Raw genomic sequence first — 20,849 nt, 5'->3', positions numbered from 1 at the left:
AAAATGACAATTGTTTGCAAAAAACCAAACGCTCTTTGTCTCCTTATCACTCTTCCATATTAGTGTCATAAGCCCCCTCCAGACTATGCGCGTGAATCGCGGGCGAAGCCGCGAACGCGAGTGTGGAGTCGATTTTGCAGGTCTGCGTTCAGAGGGCCCAGTTTTATAAAGTTACAAGTTACAGGTTACAAGAGTACAGGCTACAGGCACCTGTAATGCACTGTGAACGGCTACAGGTGTTTTATAAATACACATAAATAATTACAGTTGTAAAGAACCACGGTCAATCTCGATTACATGTGAAATCTACAGGTGTGAACACATCACTATTTAAAAAAAAACGTGTGTCATAGATACTCGGTTCTCTACTAAATTATGTGTTTTTGTTTGCTGTAAAATATTGATTACTGGAAAAATGGCCAGAAATGAAGGAAAAATCGAGTGGTTGAGAGCGGCGTTCCATGCCAAGGATATACTTTTTGGGCCGTTTTCAGATTCAGATTAAGTTAGATTTAATGAAATATTTACGTAATAAGTAAATAACATGTAAATAAGTACTCTTTCACATTCTTACATTAAAATGTATCGTTTCGGTAGCGGCTCAAAGATAAATACGGTGAATGCACTATACTTAAATAAAGAGACGAATGCTAATAAATCAACGACAAATATCGGCAATAATCCCTTTCCATTTTCTAGTAGATAAAATAAAACGAATCGTCAATAAAATCAATATCAAACATATTGTCACTTTATTTCCTATTTACTATATATTTCAGATACATTAACAAAAACTGATAAGGTGCATGGAAAAGTATGCATGCCCTGGCACAATCGTTGGCGTTGGTGCTTAACAATAAAGAGTAAAGTTTAAAATCTCTCAGAAAACGAGTCTACAAGTAACTGCTGTTGTGCTGTTACAGGACTCAAGACGTATGTAAGTTTTTGTTACAAGTGTACCAATCTACACTTGTAATTTACAATATTTTTATAAAACGCTTGTTCGATTATGAGTTTAAAACTATAAAACTCCCGTATTTTCGTCTATGGTTGAGCTACAGGCACTTGTACCTGTAACCTGTAAAATTGTAACACAGTACTTTTATAAAACGCAAATTGTAAAAAACGGAGCAAGTGTTGCCAGTAAACGCCTGTAAACTTGTAACTTGTAACTTTATAAAACTGGGCCCAGGACTCCACACTCGCGTTCGCGGCTTCGCCCGCGATTCACGCGCATAGTCTGGAGGGGGCTATAGAGACCGCCATTGTTTCGTTTCTCTGCGAAGGAATGGCATCTTGGCTAGGCTCCCAGACCCAAACTAAACCGCTATTGTCTCTTTATGATTCTTTCAAATAGGTACATACGTACGTCTTAGAATCGGTTGCACCAAACTGTTCGTATAGGAGTTCGCAAAATTTTATGTGTATGGAAAGTTTCATTGATAGTGGCGAGCGCGCCGGCTGACGTTGATCAGTCTGTCAAATGTGGTTGGTGCAACTGGCCCTTAGTGATGCCAAAGACATAAAAGAGTCATACGATATATACTTCGTATACTTAAGTTGAATAAAGTGTAACGAAAAAAACGTGCCTCGGAAATCAAGAAAAAGCCAATCTCTGATAGATGCCGCACACACCTTTGGCCTATGCTCGGCTAGATGGCGTGACGACACCGATTCATATTTAACAGTTTTAACACATAGATATCAGTGAATGAACATGAATCAAAATGATATAAAAATTATAAAATCATTTATCCATATACATATATACATTTTCTTGATAATTTAATAAGTTTTCATTTTAAGTTTTAGTCGTGTGTCGATAGATGGCAGTTTTACTGTGACTACAAAATTTACTATGACAGGACCCCTCTATACTATCTATCATTTTTGGTGGTGCTAATCTAACAGGTGCTTTGGTGTCATCCTAAGAAATGAAAGGCCACATGTTGTCAACGACTTTTATTTAGCCTAGAAGTTCATCCTGTGCGGGAACTGCGAGGAGCGCAGCCCGAAGGCCGACTTGAGGTACCCGCGCAGCGCCTTGCGGTCTGCGCGCGCGCTGATGGCCTTCACGACGGCGTCGTCCACCAGCTTCTGGTCCTTCTTGCGCTGCTCTGATGGAACGTATTTCTGGAACAGATAAAAAATGTTAGTTATCATGGGCCTCCAAATGGCAAAAAAATTGGTTTAGCAGGTGACCATTTCGCAGCGATAAATTAATAAACCCGTTTGGCCCTATAGTTCGTTTTTTTAGCATTAGAAATAAGGTAAACAATCTTGATGTGTCTTTTAATTGAATAACACATTTTAAAAATAAGTTACGGCAAATATGTAACAATTATGAATCTAATACGATCATTTATATTCTTCTGCTTTCATAAGTAATAGTTACTGATTTTTAAAAAGCGTTTTTCAATTAAAAGACTTGTCAAGATAGCTTAAGTTCTTTCTAATGCTAAAAAAACGAACTATAGAGTCAATAAACCCCTGGGGGTCGTACGTAAAAAATAATTAAGGCTAACTTCGTCGCCCCTGGTCGAACGAATACATACAATCAATATCAATGTTATGAAAACATTTTTGCACCTTACTCCTTTGCAATAAGACGGAAAATGTGAACACATCCTTGTTCGTCGATGTACCTGACATTCAAAACGAACTGTGAAAAAAATTAACAATGTTTTACTTCAAATTATGTACCTTCAAACTTCAGCTTCACTTAAATAAATTAATATTAAAATTAGCATCAAACAAACAGTATCACCAGTGTCAAATATTGTTATTTTTTTCCAAATACATATTGAAAATATCAGCTACAATACATGTATAGATAATTTTACAAATCAGCATTAAAGTTAGTATTGAACATAGAAAATTATAAAGATACACAAACACATTACATACAGGGTATTTAGACTTAAGAAAATATACTTTCCACAGTGTGGAAGCGGATCTGCGTCAGCTTCAAGCCGACAATTGGCAGGAAACGGCGCAGGGTCGGGAAAAGTGGCGTGCTCTCGTTTAGGAGGCCAAGACCCTCTTTGGATCGCTGAGCCGTATTAGTTAGTTAATAGATATAGCAACAGGCGGGTCAGTGTACGAAAATCCTTGTGGAAAGCGTCTTTTCTTTATCAAAACTTAAACAAAATGAAACAATATGTCGAATTTCGAGACAAAATACTCCATTATTCCTAGGCAAATCTTCATAATCTTCTAAACATCCTGTAATCGTTTACACGCATTACAAATCTTGTTAGTCGATGTAATGCCGCCGTCGCTCCAACTCTCCTGTAGTGTAGCAGCTAGTTTTTCCAGGCAATATGGCTCGGTAGAGGGCACGAAGCCAACCCATCTCTCCACCGAGCCATACTGCCAGAAACGGATAGCACAAGGAGTCCATGCTGGTTAGATGAAGCTGGTTTCCGTTAATGTGATGAACTAAATGTTAGTAAATGGAAATAGTTATTTGTTTTACGAGGGGGCAAAGTTGTTGTTTAACCTCTCATGCTAATATTGATATCCTAGTAAGCGAGACTCCAAAATTGAACATCGAGTGACGCAAGTGGTTTGAAAAGTAGAATCTTGAGCGTTGCAAGTGTTTCAAGGCTTGGGTTAAAAATTTTTTCACCACATTATAGCAAGAAAAATACCAACTGTAAAATGTCAAACAAAATCAAACCAAATCAATTCAAAATGAATGTTATTAAATATCAAAATCATCTTTTAAAACTCGATTCTACCAGTCAAGAAAACAACTCAAAATTTGCATTTTATTAATTTGACACACATGTGGATGAAATGCAACTTTCTCATTAGTTTTTGAACAATCAAGAGAGCCTTAATCAGAGTGGTGCTGAAAAAGAACAGAAACTGACCATAGTTCTGCAGAAAGTGAAGCAAACACTAACTTGGTGAAATTGGTTCATAAAAAATTATGTTCTGAATAACTAAGGTCAACTAGTTCTGTATTGGTCACAACCACAAAAAGGAATTACAAATGTTAAAATAACAGACATAAATACAGTGAGATTAATTTTAAATTTATGGACAAAGTTTAGCTTACTGCACTAAGTGTTAAATATTTAAAGACCCACACCCACTTCCAAAGAGCTGAGGTCTGTGCCCTGTTTATGAAAAGCTTGTAACTTGTAATACAAGTGGAAGTCCCTTTTTGACAGCTTTTGTTAGAAAGGGACTTCCACTTGTAAGTTACACGCTTTTGATAAACAGGGCACTACCAGGGTTAGTAAAGTAAGCAATTTTAGCACACAGTTTTAGTAGTATGAATACAAAGAATCAAACAGAACCAACCTCTTTCTTGGTGGCAAAGATGTCCTCTCCCTGCTTACGCTTGACGCTGCGCTTGGCGGACTTCTTGTTCTTCTTGAAGTAGGCGTCGTCCAGGTGCTCCGGGAGCTTGAAGGAGCTCAGGTCCAGCTTGGTGGAGGTCCCGATCACGTAGCGCTGCGGGATGCGCCGCAGCGGGCACGAGTTCAGCTGGAAATATACAAATAAAAACGTAAGTAAAGTCTGTCAAGCCATTTCCGTCAGTAGAAAAATGCGGCAAATTTATGATTTAGGCGCGTAGGGTTTTTTCTACAGACAAAATTGTTTGACCGGCTATAACTACTGCACAGAAAGGACACTTCCTACAAAACCAAAGATAGACAGAGAGAACAGAGAGAGATGTCAAGTTGTCAACCCTAAGAATGCCCGAAAGGAGGTCGTCCCACTGACTGCGCGTGTATTTGCCTCTTATGACTCTTCGAAACACGTCTACATAAACTGAGCTGCTACGCTCGGCAATCCAGTAAATTGCCATCGCCGGTTAACTGATAGTTTGTAAACCTTATTACAAAAGGCATAAGGTCCAAAAGAGAGCCAAACTGTTTGGACGCCATTTTTGGCGAATAAATTCGCCATTCTGGAGTTAATAAGTCATATAACTTACTGCGAAGGGTCCAGTGAGCAGCAGCAGGCCGCTGGGCAGGACTCCAACGAGCACGACCCTCTTGCCGGCGTGGCGGCCGGCCAGCAGGATGCACACGGTGCCGGGGGTGAGGTTGGGCCTCACCCGCCGCACATGCTTGCTGAACGACTTGTGGTGGGGGCGGGTACGGATCCTGGAACAATTATTTTATATTTTATTTTTTTTATTTTATTTATTTCCACACTTACAACTATCTTTACAGGTGCTAAACCTAAGACAATAGTGCAACTATTAACATATATAATTATATATATATCTATCTAACATCATATCTCTAATTGATGTTATGTCGCATATAACATAATATGAACAATGTGGACTTAGTGAATTCAGTCAGAGAACACCAAAACAAATCAATGTTCTCGGCGACTAGGTTAAGGGTCTCACATTTAACATGGCCTCACGTTAAAAAACTTGGACATGTCAAAAAGGACCTTAAACACACGTTTTTAAGTGATTTCTCTTTAAGAATTTATCAATGGGAGCCTTACTTTAAGCATGAATGAAGAACCATAATAGGTCTATCACATTGTTAACTGAAAACCACACTCAAATTTAATAGGTTCCTATGATGAAAGTATGATGCCATGGAATTATAGCACAAATAATAGAAGCAATATAAACTTAACTTACTCATTCAAGGACCATCATGTGTGTTTTATAAAATGTAGATAATTTTATATTTAGTAATTAAAAAAATTAAAACACCAAAACACAGTTGTATGCAAAATTAAATAAAAATTTGTATAGATGTTAAAACTTTTAATTCAATATTTTCTAATCAATAAACTAAAAAACTTTTTTCATTTATTTGTTAGGAATATCATCCAAACTATGACAGACTTACTCACTTGTCTGGAGAAGAGTGGCCCACAACAAACCTCAATGGAAAGAGGTAGAGGAGGCCTTTGCTAAGCGGCACACTGAGCTTAGAGACATACTCGAACTCAGAACAAAAGGGCTTAATAGAATAGAATACTCACTTGTCCTGTGTGGGGTAGAAAGACCTCCTGCGCTTGAGCAGCACAGTACGGGAGCCTCCGTTCTTGTCACCACCGACCTGCTTCACCACCACCGAGGGCTTCTTGGGCTTCTCGGCTTTAGGGTTCTTCTTGCCAACAAACTTGTAAAGGGCCTGGAAGACGATGTTTAAAGTTTAAACAGAAGAATACAAATAAGAGACTTTCCACAGACTAAAATACAAAACAGTCTATGGTCTTCACTTTTAACCTGAAAAGTTACAGTAGTTGATGAATTTCTTCTCTTTCTCTATAATAATAATGGCCCCTCTTCCCTAACCAAGCTTTTTGCTGTTTAGGATATGGGCCATCGTAGTAATCTCAGAGACAATATTTGTTTTTTTTTTGCACTTGCACAGTTGCACTAGTCTTCCCTTTGAGAAACTTTGAGGTTATAAAAACAGCAGTGCATTTTTAGTTGATTATAGATCATAACAATGTCACAAAACAAAAATATTGGATTGTGAATAGAGTTATCAATTTTAAGTACTTACAAGAAATTGAAAGTACGAACCTTCTTGTGGTACATCTTGGACTTGGAGAATCTGACGACTCCATTGCCCAAATCGTAATTCCTGGGCTTGCCAACCTTGGCCTTCTTCACGCCGCCCGCGGGCGCCGCGGCGGGCTTGGCCGCCGCCTTGGGCTGTGGTGGAGCCATGACTTAACTGCACAAACAGAAACCAACCTTAATAACAACACACCACCTCAAATCAATTTTAGGTTACAATTGTTTTGACACGACACAACATGAATTGAGACTTTAAAGCAATTAAGTTTGATGCTTATTATGATCTGAATTAAGTGTTTAAACACTAGAAAGAAGGTTTATTCACAGTGGAAGCACTTTTTGGTCGTGAACGTCAAAGTTTTAACTTAACATTTTTGGCGAAAAACTTAAGGTTTGAATCAAAATACGGCACAATATCACTTATACCTAGCCTTAAGATTTATAATCATACACGGTGTTCGATAATTAACACAAATTCGATCGTATTCAAATGGATTTCTTTTCATAAAATATTATTTCAACTCACATTACAACCGGGCTCAAGCAAAAGAATTTGACAGAAGGAAAAATGCTTGTCTATGGCATGATAGTGATGCTACTTTATGACAGTTATCGGTTTTTATGATTCGTATCATTCGTATTTCATGGCTATAGATAACTTTTAAAATAAAGTAAAGTAAAGTAGTGTATTTTATAAAAGCAATGAAGTAAAAACCACGTCTATTTTTATATAATTTTCTAAACATTGGGTTGATCGAGCATTGCAATATTTTTTTATTGTACTGAATTTGCTAGCAACCCTAATTAAAACGTCAAATTATTTCAAATAAAAAAAAATATTAGTGATGAAAAATGGCTTCTATGCGGAGCCCGTCTTCGCCGTCCGACGGCTATAAAAGGTTCAGTGACGATTTCGCAAACACCAGCATCAACAATTACGGCTCGAACGTCACAAGTAAACCAGAAGCTAAGATTTTACTATGCACTGTAGCCGCATAACCCGTGTACGCTTTCCTTGTACTTACAATACATTTTGTTATGCATATTAACATTTGTTTTAATTTTCTACGCTAATTCTATGCCTTAATTCATCGCGATCCTATAGTACCGCTACCCTTTCCGATCAATCGAGTGTTCCTGTAATACTTTAAATGGATAATGACGCAAATCTATGACTCATAGCCTTCTAAACACTAACTTATGTATATTATAAACAATGCACAATAGTTGACCCAAATTCATTTTTGCGGCGTTTAGTTTCTTGAAGAATCCTTCGCTAAGCTCTCGCATGGCTGTAGTCGCTTTTTGCATGCTCACAAACGTAATAATTGTAGTAAATATAATATAAATTACAGTATTAATTCATAAGTAAGTGTATAACCTTGTAAGTATTACAATAGGGGCAGCTAACGGTAGCTAATGCTCCGATTACGCGTGTGTCTGACTGTCTGTTGACCTCTAATATTATATCCAGTTAGATCTGACCTAGACTGCTTAGAATCCCTTTTATCCAAACCAAATCAAAGAACCTAAGTAGCTTGTAGACTGATACACTTTTTAGTACATGATCCATGACTATGGTTCAAAACAATTGGTCTCACCATCCCTGGTGACTGTCAATAAAATTAGATTCACAATTACATTGTGGGAACAGGCTTTAACATTATGATAAAATATAGTAATATATATATATATATAACATATGTGTAATATCAATATGTAGCTAGGACCATATGAACATATGATAATTAGCTCATAGGGGCCTTCTCAGATAAAAGTAAATCATCTAAAATCTCCAAAATGGACTTAATTAGAATACTGGTTTCTTTAAATAAGTTACTTAATTCAAGCTCAAGAATGCACCCTTGAAATTAACCAACTTTAAAAAAAACATCGTGTACTACCATTCTACTCCTTTATCTCAGTTGTACTACATTCACATTTCCACACTCTTATCAACCTTATCAGCGGCAGCTGACATCTATTATCAGACAGGTGTACAGCACTTTTGGTTTTATTTGGAATATCATTGTCCAAACTTGAGTAACAAAATGTTTGATTTTTAAGTTTTATGTAAATATTTGTGCACATCACTCGAAATTTTTAGAGGAAAAAGATTTATCAAGAGTGGATATTTTAAAATTATTACAATATGGGCCTATGGTACATCTCATCTCATTAGTTTACATGTTAAACATTATTGGTGGGTAACATTCCAAGTCAATCTTAAAATCTACTTAATAATCTACATATATCCTAAAATAAATGTCCTAACTTAAAATCTAAACACATTACTAATATACCATACCTAATTAAGTAAAGTATTTAATAATGTGTTGTAGTAGCTAAAATTTGATAACATATAATTACATTGTAATAAAAATATATCCTAGAAACTTAATGAGGTCACCTAATAGTCGATTCTAGTCAGTAAACATCGTAAAATGCGTCAACTCAAGTTTATATTAACGCTACGCCTTACGGCGTCCGTCTGATTTCTATAACGACGTATTTTTTACTCGACTACGTGCACTATGGTAAAGCCAAGAAAGGGTTGTGGTTTTAGGAGTCTAATTTATGTAAAATAATAGATTTGAGGCAGCATACCTATTTTCCATAGTAGCATCTAAACTAAAGGTATACTGGGCCGATTTTTATGAATAGGTAAGTTATTAATCACTTAATTTAGTCGCCTGGACTATCAACTAAACTTACGAAAAATACAAAAAAGAAAAACAGATACGGATAATTTTGTTTCTTAAATCGATTACTTGGTGCAGGAATATTGAATCCAATTTTGTGAGTAAATAAAATGGAACCTAAGGTTGTCGACCCCTGCGTTTCCTCGAGGTACAATTTCCCTCTTATGATTCAGAGTTTGCCGTAGACATTAACTTTAAAATGTGACGATATTAGTGAGTCAAGGTATTTCTAAATAACACAATGGCTAAAGTGAATTTGTCAGACCAAGTGTATTATTACTTTAGGGACAAGTGGTATCGGTTGAAATCATGTGAGTAACCTTGTAATAATATATATCTTGATGCTTCAGACTAAAGAGAATTTGAAATAGAGGCGGATTGTTAAAGTAAATTATGCAGCCACAGTAGATTTACTGCCATATTTCCACAGAAGATTAAAACATTTAGAACGCCTTTTCACATCCTTATTCTTTCACTGATATGTGTTAAATTTGTTGAATATCATAAAAGTATCGCCGTCTGCAGCGTCTAGTCGAGACTAGGCCAAAGGTATAGCGCCATTTCTATATTAATATCATTGCCTTTAGATAAATAAATAAACATTAAAGCTCATTTGGTTCTCTCTAATCGAGTTAGCACAAACAACCAGAGATTCGCGGCATTGTGCGACCTCGCACAGTCACGGCTATTGTTAAAAGCGATTCGTTCAACTGTCGATGTCGCTAGCTATTGTAATGTAAAGCTATATTAATGGGGTAAAAACACTAAAAACACGAAGTTGATAAATAACGACGTTGCAGAAGGTTCAGAAAACGGAGTTTTTTTAAAAGTCGTAGCCAGGACTATAACCTTGAGAAACCAGTGACGGATTTGCAGTCTTCTCCACCCAAAGGGGACAGATATTGCCTGCCTCGATCACTAAACCACCTCTCTTTCGCTCGTCCGCCAATCTCTTGTTTACTAAAAGAACGCCTATCCTATAGATATTATTATGTTCGTAAAACTCGTTTCCGTTTGTTTAAGTACCTAAATGTTTGTAAAATGCGTATAAGGTAAAGCGTGATTATGATGATGAGTACCTCTAATAAATATAACGTGATTGCAGATTGTTGATATTATTTATAAGTAAACATTTGCCGATGTCAAGATCATTAGATAGTGAAGGAAGCTACTTGTTATCTTATTATGAGATCAGCAATGGAAAAGTGAACAGTGTTTAATTCAATTGAATATAAAAAATATTTATAGATTTCATTGAAAATAATGACGAGGTTCGATAAAATCTTGTATTCGTCAAACAGTGCAGTTCCTGACACAGTGTATTCGACATTCTCTTACTTCTTAAGTAAGTCGTCTATCTATTTCCATTTTAACTTTCATTTGAGTGAATTGCAAGAAAATTTAACATAGTTAAGCACCTGTAATTAGTCTAAAGTTAACTGATTCCATTGTGTTACCACAGTTAAGCCATTTCTATTTAAGTTAGATGCATGAACGGCGCGCTCGATCATTCTTTCTTCCGTGCATGGAAGTGTGTTAGCGTATGCTATAAACTTATACAGGGTGTCCAGTAATTAATGGACAACCTTCTAACCATCGACAGGGCTCCTTAGGCTGGTCCAGAAAATGCACTTATAGGTCTAGTAAAAGTTTCGTGGTAAGATAATCAATTTACATAGTTAATTTTCGTAACACAAATGAATCAATTAAAACTAATCACAGCTTCATAACTGCGCTTAATTACGTACAACTTTTTTGCAACACACTCAAAGTTCTTCTAAATAAATACTTGCTCTATATAATTATAGAATAACCCTGACATTAGTCAGAGAGCAATACCTACAATTTGAGGGCATATCATGGGTTATCTCAAAGACTGGCACTAAAATCACGGGCCTCACTCAGCAAGGGACTTAACCCTTCGTATGTCTAAGCACTGATCAGTGCGAACGAATTTAAACATATATATATATATATATAGATATTAAACAAAGGATTTTAATTCGTGCGCACTGATCAGTGCTTAGACAGATGAAAGGTTAAAGCAAGATCTGCTAACCGGAGCCTCGTGAAAGCTAACCCGCCCGTGGACCCTACAGCCAGGTCCCTTTTTTAGGGTTCCGTACCCAAAGGGTAAAACGGGACCCTATTACTAAGACTCTGCTGTCCGTCCGTCCGTCCGTCCGTCTGTCACCAGGCTGTAGGTATCTCACGAACCGTGATAGCTAGATAGTTTTCACAGATGATGTATTTCTGTTGCCGCTATAATAACAAATACTAAAAACAGAATAAAATAAACATTTAAGTGGGGCTCCCATACAACAAACGTGATTTTTAACCGAAGTTAAGCAACGTCGGGCGGGGTCAGTACTTGGATGGGTGACCGTTTTTTTTTGCCTTTTTTTTGGATTATGGTACGGAACCCTTCGTGCGCGAGTCCAACTCGCACTTGCCCGGTTTTTTAGTTCTTGTTGTTATAGCGGCAACAGAAATACGTTATCTGTGAAAATTTCAACTGTCTAGCTATCACGGTTCGTGAGTTACAGCCTGGTAACAGACGGACAGTGGAGTCTTAGGATCCCGTTTTTACCCTTTGGGCACGGAACCCTAAAAATTAGGCCGCCTAACTTATGTGTTTTGTATTTTTTAAATAACAGATTTCACTATAACTCGAGGTTACCGATTCGCGTGTGCTAGAGCAAAGTTTAAACATATTTAGCAGTTTTAGAACCGTCAAAAAACGATCGGAACGGGAAAAAAGCAAGTAAATAGGGGAAACTAATGGCATCATTAATAAACGCGCTACAAGCGCTTAGCTAATAATCATTTGTCTTAATTTATTAATGACTTACTCGTAAGTATTATTAATAAATATACAGGGTCATTTTTGGACCGTTAGCCATATTGTGCGAGGTGATTAGGTAGGTCATCATACTGAACAACTTTTTCTATGGGACCGACTCCGAATTCACAAAATAAAATGTGGCCGTTTCATACATTTTGGTCGAGTGGATGTCGACGTTTTCTATGGGAAGGCCAAATTTTTTTTGGGATTTCGGGGTTGGTCCCATAGAAAAAGTTGTTCAGTATGACCTACCTAATCACCTCTCACAATATGGCTAACGGTCCAAATATGACCCTGTATATTTATTAATAACAAATATTGGCGACAGAAATTCGTCTATCAGATATACACGAATTTTGATTTGAGTCATTTGTCTGAGTAATTGGTGTACTGTGGTCGCCACGCGCTGGAGCGTACCAATCGGATGCGCGTACACACTTCACGGTTAGCACTCCGGTAGATCGCTGCGATATGGATAAAGAGAATCATATTCAATTACAAGGTAGGCTACATTTATTAATATAGGTACTAATACTACTAATAGGCGCTAATCCAGCGGAGGATTTGCAGTGTTGGCCACTCCAGGCCCTGTACTTAGTAACTACTAACCGCCGCTTTCTCAGCACCCATCTATAGACTGCTACCGCCCCTAATATCTTGCCGCTCTAAGCCCGGGCCTAGGGCAAATCCAAATGTGTAAAGGTTACTGTTGTTGTATTGTGACTTAAACCAGAACGCGATTTAGGCTACTGTCATTCCGCCGACGATAGGTAAGGCATAGTGTTGAGCGAGAGGTTTTTATTGCATTTTATAACATTCATCATCATCAGCAGCCTATACTCTCGTCCACTGCTGGACATAGGCCTCTCCTCTCCTATTGCACGCCATTGAGCACGATTTTCACGTTTACTATTTTACAAACAAATTATTGCAGTGGCAACGTTATGATTATGATTATTTGAATTTGGTATGAGAGGCTGCTTCGTGTGTTTGGATCTATATAGATATTATAGCTATAGTCGAATATTCCCAATTACGTATCTCCAAAACGAATCGAATGATTCAGTTCAATTTTCTGTAAACTCAACAGATGGCGCCATCTGTTGATTTTAAGCGAGAAATAATGATGTTTCCAGACACACGGACCGGCGATGGCGGCGGCGGCGGCGACGGCACACTGGATATGGGCAGTCGCTCTTCTCTACACACCGGGCTTCATATGTCCGAGGACGAGCATTGGGAGATGAATTATCATGAGGCCGCCATCTATTTGGAGGTAGGTACGAGTATATAGTTCGTTTTTTAGCATTAGAAATAAGGTAAACAATCTTGATGTGTCTTTCAATTGAAAGACACGTGTTAAACATAAGTCACGGCAAATATGTAACAATTATGAATCTAATACGATCATTTACCTATATTCTTCTGCTTCCATAAGTACCTAATCAGTACTGATTTTTAAAAAGCGTTTTTCAATCAAAATACATGTCAAAATCGCTTACCTTCATTCTAATGCTAAAAAAAACGAACTATAACATGTCTCGTTCCAGGAAGGCCTTAACAATGAGAAGTTCGACTCCCACCCGTCCAGCCCTGAGGAGCTACCTGCTTACCTTCGAGTCCACAACCCTTGGTACCACGGACTTGACTTGCTGGCTTCCCTGGTTCTAATACTGCTTGCGTTCACGGAGGATCCTGCGGTACCAGCTTTCGAGGTAAATTACCATTCAATCAACAACCCTTAAAAGAACAGAATAATATGCGCCGGCGAGTCCACAACCCCTGAACCATGAACTGGACCTGTTATGGGATTCCTTGGTACTAATTCTGCTCGCATGTACTGGAGACTGCGCTACTAAATATTGCCCACACTGTTAACTGACAGTTCGTAAACCTTATTACAAAAGGCATAGGGTCCACCGGTGTCGCTGTTTGTACCAGATTTCAAGGTAAATTATTATATAAACAACCATCAAGTTGATTCCTTATTACTATGCCTATAATCCGTCCAGTTGATATTGGGCTGTAGTCGCGCGCGTCAGTTAGGAGGTCAAATAGGTCCTTCTTTGGAGGTCAATGAGGTCAAAATCTCTTTATAAAACCTTCAATTTTTTTGCAGTTGCCAGTATGGGCCCACGGCACGATAGAACTGTTGGCGCTGATGGTGATCGGCGTGGAACTTCATCTGAAGCTGAAATGGATAGGGTGGAGCACTATCCTCAAACACAAGAGGACCATGATCAAGGTAGTCTGTCATGTCCGCCATTACCTAACCTGGAACCGCTTACGCTTGCGTTTCTAGGGGGTATTACTGCAATGTTCTGCCGCCAGAGTGCAGCACTAGCACCTATCGTAAACCATAGAGTAACTCGATATACTGTGCCATGATGCATCAAGGCGGTTTGTTTACAGAACCGGGAGACGCGAAAAGTGAAATTTAGTTATCTGCACTCGAATATGCAAGAGTGATAGAGTTAGAGAGGTTGGATAACTAAATTTCGATTCTTGTTTCGCGGTAGACCCTCAGTTTGTGATGGATTGTGGCAGTGGCGCCCCCTATGCAGAGTTTCGCGTAATATTCCCTATTTTGCGCTTCCTTCCTTTATGATGATCCTAAAGTAGGTATCCTTTACTTTCAGGTACTTGTGTTTTTCTGCGTTCTTATATATTTTTTGTCTTCCAGGGCGTAACCCTACTAATAATGGTCCTGGAAGCAGTAGTAGTGCTGTGCAGACAGTCATCTCACTTCCGAGTGACCAGAGCGCTGCGGCCGATCTTCTTGGTTGACACTCGGCACTGTGGCGGCGTCAGGCGGTTTATAAGACAGATACTGCAGAGTTTGCCGCCTATTTTAGACATGTTAGGTAAGTTTACTTATGTACCTAAAGACATCGATCCGTGAACCGTGAACATTTCTTGTAAAGGGCTAGTACTAGTAGTACATGTATATTTGCTGGCTCAGATCCGCCATTTTTAATAGTATCACTACTTTACTGTAACTACTTAAATCAATATTTGTGTCGTTTTCAAGCAAAATGTACCATATTGTCGCTAGCCATAAGGACGCTCTGACAGATTATTCGTATAAATATACAAGCAAATTTCGTCCTTACGGTAAGCGACAAAGTAGTATTACCTTTTTAGAGTTCCGTACTCAAAGGGTAAAAACGGAGCCCTTGTAAGGATGGGACCCAGGACAGTAGTAAAACACACGCTTGCCGAGTAAATACTGAAATTTATTGATTAAAACCTAGAATATATAAACTTGGGAATTTAGGTCACACGTGTTTAGGTGGGGAGGTTTACACGTGGAAGGTATCCAGTTCAGGTGTCCAGTAGCTTGACCTAAATTCCACTCCTTATATAGAGGAGAGTCATCTTACATGACTCTCCGTATATGGAACATTCCTAACCTAATATGGAGGAGAGTGATATTACATGCCTCTCCTTATATGTACCGACTACAATAATAGATTATGTTACTTATACCTACATTCCATCTCCCTCCTTTTGGAAAAGGAAAAATATATTATTTAATATATTTTTTCTTTTGTATATATATGTATACATTTCTACACTTAATCATTATATTTCTTAGTTCTATTTTTATGAATAAGTTTTATTTTACCATTATCTAAAATTTCTACATTTGGGCTTACATCTCTTATAACTAAATATGGTCCCGAAAATACACTGGACAATTTACTTCTATTTTCATTTCTAATTAATACTTTGTCATTGGGTTTATATACCACTGGGTTTATATTCATGTCATATTTGATTTTTCTTATCATTTTGGTTTTCAAAAGTTCTCTTTCGCTTCTTTTTGTGAAGTTTGCAGTCTATATTTTAGTTCTAATGGATAATTGTCAGCATTATACAAGGGATCGACATGAGAAGTTAAATTACTGGGGAGGATGCATATTTTTCCGAACACTAACTCAAACGGTGTAAATTTTGTTTCTGTATGGACAGATGTATTGTACGCAAAGCACCAATATGGTATCCACTTACTCCAATGTTCGGCGTGGTTATCTGTCTGAATACGTAGAAACGCGCCCAGACTCTTATGTGTATTCTCCAATGCGCCAATACTCTGGTGATGGTATGCTGTTGATGTGAGTTTTTCTATATGAAGTAATTTACATACCTGTTGAAAAAGTTCTGAGGTGAATTCCGTTCCCTTGTCTGTTGCGATGATGCTCGGAATACCATAACGTAAAATGAAATTACTTACAAAGACCTCTGCAACTTCCTTAGCTGATTTTGTAACTAACGGGTAAGCTTCAATGTATTTTGTCAATTCACATTGTATAGTTAATATATAAGAGTAATTGTCATCATCCCTAGTTAAGGGTCCTACAATGTCCATAAATATTTTTTGTAATGCAGTTTGAGATGTTGTTGTTATTGTCATTGGTTCTTTTGTGTGAACCGAATATTTTTCCTTTTGACATTTATCGCATCTTTTAACGTAGTTTTTAATATCTTTCTCTAAACCTACCCAAAAATAACGTCTCTTTATATTATTATACATTTTTCTTACACCTGCATGACCACTTGTTGGCAGTATATGAAAATCATTTAATATTACTTTTTTCTCATGTTTGTCATCTATTCTAATTAAATCTTTTAATATACATAAACGTGGACCGGTCCAATCCTTCGTATTCTTTATTTCATATGCTAGCTTTTCAACAAATATATCATTATTTTTATTCTTTATAATTAACACTTCATTTATATTCCATTCTTTACATTTTACACCAAGTTCCTCGACAAAGGCGGCTCGCGTCATTTGCCCTGGGAAGTATGGTTTTATGTATATTATTTTGTTATTTTTCACATATATCATTGATTTAGATTCATTCATTTCATTAATTGACATTTTATTTATTTTACTGAGCTCAGTTGTTTCCATAAATTTTAATTCTACACTGTCTTTTACTTTCGTATCAACTTCTACTACTCTCGGTTGATCAGACCGAATTGTAGTTGAGTCTGTTTGAATACTTCCTAACTCTTTCCTCCTCTTCGACCTAGTCATGACGTACATACAGCTTGTCATTTCCTTTAACTCGTCTGATGTCACCTTAATCCTCGATAACGCGTCCGCTACCGAGTTGTCTTTTCCTTTTAAATATTCTACTGTAAAGTCATATTCCTCTAGTGCAAGTCTAAATTTAGTTAATCGACTTGATGGATCTTTCATGTTAAAAAGGTATATTAATGGCTTATGATCGGTTCGTATAATAAAATGTCGTCCATATAAATATGGTCTGAAATACTTAGTTGCCCAGACAATTGCTAAAAGTTCCTTCTCTATTACTGCGTAGTTCTTTTCAGCTTTGTTTAAACTCCTACTTGCAAATGCTACGGGTTTGCCATTACTATTTGAAAGTACTGCCCCTAACGCATAGTTAGATGCATCTGTGTTTAAGATAAACTCATTGCTTGTATTGAAATCTGGGTATTGTAATATTGGTGGTGTGGTCATTGCTTCTTTTAACTGTATAAACGATTTTTGGCAGTTTTCATCCCACACGAATTTTACATTCTTTTTGCTTAAATTGTTTAAATAATATGCCTTATCTGCGAAATGAGGAATGAATTTTCTATAATAGTTGGCTAAAGCTACGAAGCTTTTGGTTTCTGCTCCATTTGTAGGTGTTGGATAATTTTTTATTGCTTTTATTTTGTCTGGATCTGGTAAAATACCTCCTGCTGATACCACATGACCGAGATATAATACTTCTTTTTTTAAGAAATCACACTTTAAGGGATTTAATTTAAGGTTTACACTTCTTAATCTTTCAAATACATTTACTAGGTTTTTGTTGTGCATGTCCAGATTTCTACCGAAAACTACGATATCATCCAAGTAAACAAAACATTTCTCATACGTGAGTCCTGACATTGCTAACGTAATCATTCTGCTAAATGCGCTAGGGCTTATTTTGAGTCCCATCGGCAAGCGAGTCATTTGAAACTGTCCTGAATTGAAAGCTGTGTACTTCCTAGCCTCCGGTTCTAATTCTTGTTGATAATAACCCGAAAATAAATCTAGATGACTGAAATAAATAGATCCTGATAATGAGTCTAAAATCTCGGTTATATTTGGTAATGGAAACTTGTCGTCTTGTATCCTTTCATTTAATTTCCTATAATCAATAACAAGTCGCCATTTCTTTTTTCCTGTTGCATCTACTTTCTTCGGAACTAATAGCAATGGGCTAGACCATTCACTTTTTGCTGGCTCTATTACTCCACTATCTAACATTTCGTTAATTTGCTTGTCTATTTCTTTCTTTTGTGAATGCGGCAATCTGTAATTTTTCACAAAACATGGGTCAACATTAGGCTTTAACTTAATATTTTGTTTGTAAAGGTTTGTAACCGTTAACTTGTCTCCTGGCAATTGAAAAATATCAGCGTACTTGGCACATAACTTTTCTATTTCTGTTTGCTCTTCTATATTTAAATGTTTTAGTTGTAATTGTGAAAATAATGTTGCTACTCTATTTGAATCTACTTTTTTACGTCCAAAGTCACAACTATAATAATCGTTCAATTTACATACATCTGGGCTTATGTCGTTTAATTCAATTTCGTTCTCTGTAGTGTTTAATATTTGTACTGGTATCTTGCCATCTATAGGTGTTACAATAGCACTCGCTATAAACACTCCTTCGCTTATTTCTTTTGCACAAACTACAATATCTTCTGTCATGAATGTACTTACATAATGAATTGCCTCTGATCAGGGTGATAAGATATAACTAGTCTGGCTGCTTCCTTTATTTTCGAAGTTTAATTTTAACCGATTTCCATTTATTGAAAGTGAAAAAGTGTTGGTTTCATAATCTAAATTTGCTTTATATTTTCTAAAGAAATCATCTCCTATTATTCCCGTTGTAATGCACGGTAACGATTTAAAAACATGGATTTTATGCTGTATTATTTCACATCCGATTTGAAAATTTAGCTGTACGTAACCAATGGAGTGAACAACTCCTCCAACGCCTGTTATGCTTGTTCTTTCATATATTATTTGTATGTTCCGTTGTTTTACATAACTATATTTAACTGCAGACAACGACGCGCCCGAATCAAGTAACCATGAACATAATTTACCATTTGTTTTCAATTGCGCTGTTATGGAACGACCACCGGAAAATATGTGATGATTAATCACGAAAAAACTGATTATTATTATTACTTTGATGATTCTCCACAGTTTCCGCTTCTTCTCTAATAATGTTTAGACCTTGTCGGTTGCGGTCTCCACGCGAATGGTTGTTGTAACCATTACGACCTGTGCCTCTCCGTTGGTTGAAACCACTGTTACCTCGAAATCCTCTGCTCGCACCTCGCTGAGGACGATATACATTATTATGTGATTGGTGATTGTAATTACCATACCTGTTAGTATTGCCGCGGTAGTTCTGGCTCGACCATGTTCTTGGATAATTTCCCCTGTAACTTCGTCTTATTTGACTACCTCCTCTTGTATGATTGTATGCAGTGTTGTAATGTGACCTGTGATACGTACCGACAACGCTTGTTCCTGGGGTTGTTGCAACTTCTTCATCCAGGGCGGCTTGTACCGCGTCTTTCAATGATGTGAAGTCCCTGGCGGCTATAATAGTGCTTATACGACGATTCCGCAGCCCATCAGCGAATCTTTTTATGGCTATCTTTTCATTGAGCGGTTTCAAAACGTCATAACTCTTACTATTGCCATTGGCCTGCGTAATCGTTAGGTCTACGAATAATTGCGTAAATTCCTGTCCATAATCAGAAATGGTTAAGTTATCTTGTCGCAGCTGCTGTAATTTTGTTTGTATTGTCGTTGCAGCTTTTTGCGGCAGTAATTTACACCTCATATCACTTATTAATCCCTCAACATCTGAATATTTTTCATATAATTTTAGTTTAGCCAGTTGCGAGAGCCTACTTTTGAGTACAAAATTAATCAAGCTCTTTTTACAATCTGCTGACGAGAGAGTCGATTCGTAATATTCTATGTTGTCTATCAACTGTCTGGTCATCTTTTCATCTCCATCCATAACTGGTAACAGGCTTAACGCTGTTTTTAAATTAAAAGTCGCCATGATTTCTTTTTCTGTAGGTTGTTCCGCACACAACTCTTTTATCTCTTTATATAGTTTAAGAAAATCTACGCTTAATTGGCTAATTAATTCTACGTTTACATCAAAAGTACCTAATTTTACTTGCTCACTTAATTTTTCCTTAAAATTGACAAACTGTGAATACAATTCTTCAGCTTCTGCTTGTTTTTTATTTAATATTTGACCTTTACGTCTACTAGAGCCTAACTTTATCAAATAAACTCTAACTTCCGTTATTTGCTTAATTAATTGCTCTATTACATTAGCCATTACCCTGCTAAAATACGAACATACTTGCGCTACACAATGCAATGAGTTATGAATCTACTTACAGTTTGTTTTAGAACTTACGGGAACCACTATTTACCACTATTTTCACTTTCCACTGAGTCTTAAGTCAATGTTTTTGTTTCACCACTTCGCGAACACACAGTCACGTTCCCACTCGATCTCGTAGATCCAAAGTTCCTTCCGTGCGTAAACCAGCTTGATCACAGCCACCGCTTTCGTTCCATCCGTAAAGTCCACGTCCAATTCATTGGAGGCACGCACAAATGTTTCCCTTGACAGCTTGTGGGGACAGAGCAGATAATGCCCTATTCTCCCTTCGACTGATGCTTTCACGACTTCTCTATCTCCTTGTACCT

The 20,849-nt window shown here is 37.2% G+C and overlaps 2 protein-coding genes across 2 annotated transcripts in view; one reads left to right on the top strand and one right to left on the bottom strand.

The window, feature by feature from the left end:
* Positions 1–1,949: 1,949 nt before the first annotated feature.
* Positions 1,950–7,118, bottom strand: LOC134674480 (large ribosomal subunit protein eL6). Its single transcript, XM_063532578.1, has 6 exons — positions 7,050–7,118; positions 6,527–6,680; positions 5,977–6,128; positions 4,955–5,126; positions 4,315–4,500; positions 1,950–2,133 (listed from the first exon to the last, which is right to left on the bottom strand). The coding sequence occupies exons 2-6, from the start codon at positions 6,671–6,673 to the stop codon at positions 1,972–1,974; spliced, it is 819 nt and encodes a 272-aa protein (XP_063388648.1). The 5' UTR covers positions 6,674–6,680; positions 7,050–7,118; the 3' UTR covers positions 1,950–1,971.
* A 196-nt stretch (positions 7,119–7,314) lies between these two features.
* The window catches only part of LOC134674489 (two pore channel protein 1-like), a 28,409-nt gene continuing 14,874 nt past the window's right edge, over positions 7,315–20,849 (top strand). Inside the window, exons 1-5 of the mRNA XM_063532589.1 lie at positions 7,315–7,478; positions 13,207–13,346; positions 13,621–13,785; positions 14,190–14,315; positions 14,754–14,934. Coding sequence (XP_063388659.1) covers positions 7,376–7,478; positions 13,207–13,346; positions 13,621–13,785; positions 14,190–14,315; positions 14,754–14,934 — 715 coding nt within the window. The 5' untranslated portion in view covers positions 7,315–7,375. The remainder of the gene's footprint in view (positions 7,479–13,206; positions 13,347–13,620; positions 13,786–14,189; positions 14,316–14,753; positions 14,935–20,849) is intronic.

The sequence above is a fragment of the Cydia fagiglandana genome, chromosome 20 (genome assembly GCF_963556715.1).
Source record: "Cydia fagiglandana chromosome 20, ilCydFagi1.1, whole genome shotgun sequence".
In the NCBI taxonomy this organism is placed as follows: Eukaryota; Metazoa; Arthropoda; class Insecta; order Lepidoptera; family Tortricidae; genus Cydia; species Cydia fagiglandana.
Note: the sequence above shows the minus strand (reverse complement) of the source record. Positions and strands in the feature narration are given on the sequence as shown.